Source organism: Gossypium hirsutum, chromosome D05, assembly GCF_007990345.1.
Source record: "Gossypium hirsutum isolate 1008001.06 chromosome D05, Gossypium_hirsutum_v2.1, whole genome shotgun sequence".
NCBI lineage: Eukaryota > Viridiplantae > Streptophyta > Magnoliopsida > Malvales > Malvaceae > Gossypium > Gossypium hirsutum.
This window is the reverse complement of record NC_053441.1, coordinates 14,511,358-14,519,890: the sequence shown is the minus strand read 5'-3', so window position 1 is coordinate 14,519,890 and position 8,533 is coordinate 14,511,358. Positions and strand designations below refer to the sequence as shown.

At 33.7% G+C, this 8,533-nt stretch overlaps 1 protein-coding gene across 1 annotated transcript; it reads right to left on the bottom strand.

Annotated features, from left to right (window-relative positions):
* Positions 1 to 510: 510 nt before the first annotated feature.
* LOC107905794 (dof zinc finger protein DOF1.4) lies at positions 511 to 2,590 on the bottom strand. The gene is made up of 2 exons (XM_016832551.2): positions 2,435 to 2,590; positions 511 to 2,231 (listed from the first exon to the last, which is right to left on the bottom strand). Exons 1-2 carry the CDS (start codon positions 2,468 to 2,470, stop codon positions 1,245 to 1,247), a joined length of 1,023 nt encoding a protein of 340 aa, XP_016688040.1. The 5' UTR covers positions 2,471 to 2,590; the 3' UTR covers positions 511 to 1,244.
* Positions 2,591 to 8,533: the final 5,943 nt, after the last annotated feature.

Genomic DNA, 8,533 nt, shown 5'->3' with positions numbered 1-8,533 from the left:
ATAACTATAACCAAAAGTAAATCTAGCACTTACATAATAATCATAATTAGGAGTAATAACTATTGAATTCCTTAGCCATATATATATATATAAAGGTCCCCATATATATCTTTCCCTTTCTCTGGTTAAAGCTTAACACAAATTTTGCACGCAGCGAGAGAGAGAGAGAGAGAGAGAGAGAGAGAAAGTGGGGAGGGTGGAAATGGTGTTTTCATTGGGATGCATCCAAGCTGCTAAACTCCAACAGTGGACCTAATCTCCTTCGCACAGTTACTCTCTATCCCAAACTCCCTGCCATAACTCAACTCTTTCTTAATGTCTCTACCTCTCCCTTTCACTCTAAACCAGCCCATGCACTAACGCCACCCTACTAAATTCCAATCCCTTCCTAGTTCAATTACCTTAATGAATCCATCACGTTTTACATTAATTAATGCAACCTACTTTAAAACAGTGACATTCATACATATATGTGTACATACATACATTATTCAAGAAGGTTTAAAGATGTAATAAAACTTTTCTTGTTTCCAAAAGCAAACAGAAGTTCATATATGTATTGGAACTCTAAACAGACCATAATAATAAGAGCGCCAAATTGCAGTTTGCAGGTACAAATCTCCCTCTCCATCTATACCATTAAATTATACCCCCCACCCCCCAAAACCACAAAATGTAAACATAAAATAACAGTGGGAAAAATAATTAGCTCCTCAATCCTCATTCTCATCTTTAATCGAGGACTGAAACATGTAGTACCCTAAAAACCCAACCTCATAAGTCATGCAATATATACACATACAAAATAGAATCCAAACTTACTGGGTTAAAAAATTTGCAGCATGATGGAGCTAAAGCCTATCTCTTCAACACTGCAGCTTTCAGATGAGTGATGAGTGATGAAGGAGATGATACCCATCAGTGATGAGATGAAGAGGATCCGAGGTTCCTCTCAGCGCAAATAGGGACTTCTCAACCTTTGATTAATAAAACTTTAGGCTGAATTCTTGCAGCTGACATGATCCATCCGATCCAATCTTCTCCCATCCATGCTTCAATACTCAAACTTTTATTTATTACAGTTTCCTTTTTTTGTTTTCAATCCCACCCCCACTATGACTGTAGAATCCATTACCGACAGTAGTAATCAACCGAAGCTAAGCACCTATAACCCCAAAATATATATTTTTTTTTAAACCCAAGAACGAGGGAGACAATTTGAAGAAAAAGAGTAGTCTAGTTTGCTAGATCAGAGAAGTGACTGAGGACTCAAAGTTTGCCGGATCATTCCAAGCACCGACACTTGTTGTGCTCCAATAATCCGTAGGATCAGATAAACCCATTTGATCGAGCTGATTCTGGCATGGTACATTCCAATCCATTCTGCTTTGCGCTTCTTCAACTTTGATATCTTTCATGGTTACCCCATTTTCACCGTTACCTGTCATTTGAAGGTCTTGGAAAGGTGATAAGGCTTGCAATTGGTTAGGCAGTTGAGTATTTTTGACACCACCATTCATGAATTTGTGTTGGTAAAGTGTAGAAGCTAACAAAGAAGCAATTGTTGGTGTCGTGGTGGTGCTAGAAGATCCAAAGATATTGGAATAGCTTGGAAGGAGTGGATTTGAAGTCACCACATCCTGGATTTGCTTAGTCGGGTTAGTGTTAAAACCATTTCGATAATCACCATCCCCAGTATCACTAGACACTATCCCAGAAGAAAACCCTAATCCCAGAGCGTTCAAATCAGGCTGGAGATCATAACCAGTGACTGTTTCCGCACCCAAAACTCTTGAACTGAACCGAGGAAATGGAAGATTTATATCAGATGGGTTATTAGCTAACCCATAAAACAAAGGGTTGATATGATGACTTGAGGTTGAAGACACATCCATCTGAGGTTGAGATGGAGTGTTAGCAATATTTGCACCAGATGTTGGAGAAGCACCACCGGTAGCTGAAGCCGCCGGCCTCTTCACACGCTTGTTCTTCCTACATCCACCACCCACCGGAACGTTCCTTAAAGTTCCACCTCGAGTCCAATAACGCTTACAAGCCTTGCAAAAGTGTCTTGGCTGCGACAAGCTGTAGTTGTTGTAGTAGCAGAACTTGGTGTTGGAAGAATCACAACGAGGACACTTGAGGACTTGCTGCTGTTGTTGCTGTTCATGGCTTGGTTTCTCCATAAGCCTAGCTGTTGACGCCATCAAATCTTTCTCATCTATATGATCCTGCAACCAAAGAGATGCATGGCCAAAAAGAGGAAAGAAATGAAAAAAGAAAAAGAGAGAGAAAAAAATGAGTTAAAAGAGTGTTGTTAGAGTAAAATAGCAACACAACATAGATATTCTCTTCCAAAAGCAAACCAACAAAAATGGGGTCATGTTTTGTCGAATAATTGCTTGAGAGAGAGAGAGAGTACTGAAAATTAAACCTGTGGCCATTGATTAGCAGTTGAAGAGATAATCATCTTCTCGCAGTTACTCAAACAATTTTCTTGTATTAAGGGAATCGTTGAAAACAAAGAGTAAACAGACAAAGAGCAGGTGGCGACGGGAGTATTTGTTTGATGGGCCTCAAATCTTTACCATGGCTGACAAGAGTACCGTACCGTCATTTATGTTATAAGCATTACAAAGGAATTCTTTTTAATTAATATTTTATTTTGTTAATCAATTTTTCACGTGATAGATCTGGTGTATAATTAATTAATTAAAATTTTAAGATTAAAAAATTGGAACAAAGAATATATGTATGGGGAGAAAATTACTCAAAATCCAAGAAGACAGAGAGGTAAAGCGGCAGAAGAGATGAATCTTGAAAAGCAACGAGAACATTTAACATGAGAGTTCTAGATCAGTAGATCCGGAAATTATCTTTGTTTTATATAAATAATTTATGGTAGATAAATTTAATAAATCCAATAATTATTTTGAAAGTACTTTTATGTTTTTATATAAAATTTAGACTCAAAAGAATTGTATGAAATATACACGTTACATTCTCCTGTATTTTTTTTGTTAATTATTTAATGTTATTTTAACATTTTTTTCATATAATTAATACATCATTTTGAAAAAAATTATCCTTGACCATGAACCCTGAACCTCCAAATCTCGACCCTCAACCCTAAATTCTAAGTCTAAGGTTTAGGATTCGAGGTTCGAAGTTCAATGTCTAATGTTTAAGATCTCAAGTTTCAGGGTTCAAGAGTTAGGGTTCAAAGTCCAAGTTAAAAATTTTGCCAAAATGATGTATCAATAATATAGAAAATGATGCTGAAATGACATTAAATAATATTTGGTAAGAGATACAAGATGATGTGGCGTCTCTGTTTTATACAATCTTTTTCTAAACATTACTACTGTAACATCCCCTTTTTTATTAGTGTCGGGACCACAATTTCGACTAGTAAGTCAATGTTTTATTATTTATTTAATATTTATAGAGTCCCAATAATGTCGTATTAAAGTTCTGTTAAGAAATTTTAACATTTAAATAGTTAATTATGTAAAATGATTAAATTGTAAAAATTAAAAAGTTAATTGCTATTAGTAAAATGGGTTCAATAGCTTTAGAATTTGATTTTTGTGGCCTTAAATGGTAATTAGACCACCATTAATTGTTATGGACGGTTATGGGTTAGAATTTTTCAACTTTTAATGTTAATAAAAAGGGTAAAATAATAAATTAATAAATAAATGACAATTAAACAAAACAAGATGGAAAAATCCTTCATCTTCATCTTTCTTCCATCTTTCTAACCGAAAACACCATTGAAGAGCTAGGGAAACTTTCGGCCAAGCTTAGTTGTGCATGCAGAGTATGTATTTGACTCCCATTTTTAATGATTTTTATGTTTTTAATATCGTATTAGCTTAATCTAGTTAATCTGAGGTTTAATTTGTGAAATTGTTAAAAATTTTAGATTATGCCATTGATGATTTTGAAGTGTTTTGAAGTTTGATGATCGATTATTAAGCTTGATTATTAAATAGGACTATTTTGTAAAGTGATTTTTAGTGATTTTGATGTTTTAAGGATTTAAATGTTAAATTTGTAAATTCTCATGAAAATATTGTAAAATAGTAAAAAAAATGGGTTGTTCTTGGGTTATAGGAAAATCGGCTAGCTTGATTTAAGATTAATTATGTTCAATTTGATAGTTTCGAGTCTAGGGACTAAATTGTATAAAAAGTAAGGTTAAGGGTAAAATTATAAATGTGACAAAAAGACTTAAATGCATAAATTGATTATTTATTTGGTTTGAGTTGAGTTGATTTAATTAAATTAAATTATACTTTAGATCAAGAATCTCAACGAGTGAAGGACGTACGGGGAAAAGAGAAAATTACCAATTAGTCCCTGATAGTTGAATCACTTGACAAGTTCATACTACATTTTAAGGTTACAATTTGTTATTAAATATTGTTAATTATACATATATATTGCTAAAATTGAAAATCAAACTTTATAGTAATAAAATTATATTTCTGAAATATTTCCAATGGAATCAGTAAAAGTATCATATACAAGGTTTCTGGATGATTCCTGTTTTTGATCGAGCTCCAGCATTTTTTGCGGACTCAGATATACATATGACAAGATTTAGCCTGGACTGGTAATCTGTTGTCGTTTTAAAGGTTTAGTCTGGACTGGTAACCTAACATATATACATAGCCTGGTAGGGCTAGATTTCTTCTGTGTTGTCATTGGCTTAGCCCGAACAAGTAACCTGGCACATATATCTATGTACCAGATTAACTCATATGAGTTTTATCTGTTTTCTAGACTTGTATATTGAAATCTTTTACGAAGTTCCAACGGAAAGCTACTAAATATACAATGTTAAATGGTTTTATAAATGTGAACATAATTTGAATTCTGAGTATCCCTATATTTATTGGTTATTGACTTGGAGTTGTTGATTCGTGCTGTGATATGGTTATTACTTGAATGGTTATATGCAATTAGCAATTAAATGTGTATGGTAAGTTAGTGAATTGAAATGTATGAATCTATTAAGTATTTTTATACTTATTTCTGTTATTATTTTCTGTAGATTTTGAATACGTGAAGTGTGTCGATCGGATCAGCGAAGCTCACACCCATCATTATCTAACATCAGTAGATTTCGAAGTCTTGTAATGTGGTTAATAGTGGCATGTATATAGGATGCTCATTTTGCAAATGCTTAGGCATGTTTTAGTACTTTGATTGTAAATATACTTTTGTACAAAGTTAGTACATATATATATGGCATGTTTGACATCTTGGTAAGGTGTAGTTAAGTTATGTTTAAAATGGTATTTTTGGATAACTATTTTTTAACAAGTTTGGTATGTTTATTGATAGTTAGAAGGTTTGAATAGATTAATTGTTTTGGTTGATAAATATTGTTTATATGTGGTGCCAACGAGGGCATATTGGTTAAGCACTTAGGTTGAGATGTTTTGGTATGTTATAGATTGGATTATATGTGTTTTGAAAGTATGGTTATGGCTAATTTGATTTTGGCTTGGCGCCTAAAGAATTGGTGTTGTTTTGTCTTGTTTTGGAAGCTATTTTAGATGCACACAACTTGAGACATGGGCTGTCACACGGTCGTGTGACACACACGGTCATGTCACACGGTCGCGTGTCATTTTGATTTTAAGTGAAGAATTTTCCACACGGCCTTGAGACACGATCGTGTGACCTTATTTCAAATACTCACACGGTTTGTGACACGACCATGTGACCTTATTTCAATTTGCATACGAGCGAGCACACGAGTTGGGACACAACCGTGAGACCTATACTTTGAGTTGTACACGGTTTGGCCACATGGTCTAGGCTCTGTTACACGGCCTGGCCACATGGCTGTGTGATCCATTTTTTTCAAAATTTTCAAGTTTTTCTGTATTTTTTGGTTTTGATTCAAATTAGTCCCTAATTGTTCCTAAACTATTTTTAAGGCCCCGTAAGCTCATTTTAAGGTCCGTAAATGTAATTATGATATGAATGAAATTTAGATTCAAATGTTGTTATTTAAATTAATAAATGAATAGTTTAATGATGTTAATTGTTTTGGTATGTGTCGTAATACTTTGTAACCTTAATTTGACGACAGAGATGGGTTAAGGGTATTACAACTACCTTCATTCCTTCATCCTAACGTCTCAACCAAAATAATATTTTTATTAATATTTTATAACTTTATTACATATTTGTTTTTACCCACATATATAGTATATTTAAATACTTCGTCTTCTCTCTTGGTCTATTAAGCCTTTTAGCTTCTGCCACCTAGGGTCTATTGCCACGGGCCTTTCTCCTATAAAATAACCCTGAGGTCTTCTCTCCCCTTCCTGCTCAAGCTCTTGGCCATTGAAATGGTAGTGGAGTGATTATGGACCACCATGTGCAATTTTCACATTTTTCTCTCAAAGTTCATCTCATTTTCTTTAGTTGAGGGTCTCATTGGCTCTTAGTTTCTCTCGCTTGAACAAGGTTCCTACATTTGGTGGAGTGTCGTCATTAATAAACTTCATCAGCTTGCGCACGATGTTGTCGATCTAGTTGCACTAGTCCTTAGCTGGTTGATTGTTGACCCATTCAAAAGGCTTTGGATCTCCGTAATTTTGTGATTTTTGATGATGTCCACGATGGTGACAATAACAAAATCTCGAGGTAATGTCTAATACAACCTCACGTACGTCAACTTTCATTACTCTCCAAAACTTCAAGGACAAACTCGTTAAGCTAAAGTACAACCACACCAAGTCTCACATATCATATCTGACTGCACCCCACCAAAAATCTCCGCAACCCTCCTTCAGGCCTTACCCAATTAGATACTTATTAAGTGAGACTCATGTATAACTTCTAATATATATAATATATATATATATATAATAACCAAGTGACTCAAAACCATCAAATGTGAAGCACCCAAAATCTACACCATATCTTGTACCAACAATTATATCTAATGGTCTTGGTATCAAGCAATCAAAATTATCAAATCTATTAAACAAATCCTACTAAATCGGTATATGTAACATTCCATTTAGAGAGAGAGAATGCCCATTCTCCCATGCAGCAGCGAATCCCATTGCGTTGCTTTATTTCATCATCATTATTATTATACTACCACTAATTAATATATTTTCATTATTTTCTTGCACCTTAGCCAGCTATCCATAGATAGATAGCCTGAAAACATAGGAAAGAGAAAATTAAGGCATAGTTTGTAGGAAGCTCCTACGCCCTGGCCCTTCCTAGCTTTGATCATGAACAAATCTAAATCTATATCCAGATCCAATGGACATCATTATTTGCACATTGATGCCAATTAGCTTGATTTATCACTGCTCTTTTACTCGAGGGCCGTATTTCAAGGTTGTTATCAAATCCAACACATAAAACAAAACCCTAAATTTATACTATCATTACACCTTAATCGGTGTATCAAATATGGGAGATTTTCTTTGAATATATGTTTCTAATTCTTTTTGTCAAAATTATTTGCAATATTGACTCTTAGTGATAACAAAGAGCTGTGTGGGGGTATTATATAGGTGAAAAAGAAATTATAAAAAGGTATGAAAATAAGATCACAACCATACTTGAGAGTTCCTAATTAAGCTTTGGATCTCACTCCCATTATCTACTTCTCCAAACATGCACTCATAATCGATCTGTCAATTATATTTGTTAGGTAATGATATTAATTAAGTTTTTGGAATAATTAAGTAGCTATATATATCGCTTAGATTTGGCATATGTGGGAAATCTTTCTTTCATGAAAAATAAAAACATAAAAATATCATACAAGATCATCAATGGAACTCTTTTCATATTTGTTGAAATATTTTATTTAGTAGCATATACTATTGCCACGACGACAAGTAACACATTCCAATTTAACCTACCCATTATTAGTAATCCAAAACATTTCATAAAACTTTTTTGATATATATATATATTAAAATTGCTAGATATTCGTTGATACAAAACTTGGGATGGAAATAGATGCTAATTCGTTTCCACCTATTAGTGCCATTAGAGAGACTTCCGTAAGGCCATGAAGAGTGGGTTAAAAGGTTTTACACAGATGCAATAGAAAGAAGCTTTGAGTACTGGGTTCTGATAAAATTTAACACTCAATTAAGCTTCATTGATCAAAGTAATCGACTCAAACATTTGTTATTTACTTCCACCAAGTTACAGATGGACTTCATTATTTGATTAGATAAAGGGTCTACTGGGCGTTCAAGGGTGGTTTCGAATTTTGTGTGAATTTATAATTTTAAAGACAATATTTATATTTGTTTAGTACACTTAAACTTTCAAAACACAATTAATTATGAAAAATACTACCTATTAACAGGGCTAATCCGGGTAACTTTTTTCTCCTCTTGTTAAAATTGGTAGAGAACTTGAGATTAATAATTAATGTATATTTATGACGTGGACACATGAGAAAAAGAGTGTCTGAATTGAAACGCAATCCAAAAAATAATTAAAACTCAATTTAAAAAATGAAAAA

Excerpts from the sequence above, each read along its gene's own strand:
- LOC107905794 (XM_016832551.2), bottom strand. The coding sequence starts at position 2,470 with ATGATTATCTCTTCAACTGCTAATCAATGGCCACAG. Across the intron at positions 2,232-2,434 it reads CTGCTAATCAATGGCCACAG|GATCATATAGATGAGAAAGA; the intron begins GTTTAATTTTCA and ends CTTTGGTTGCAG.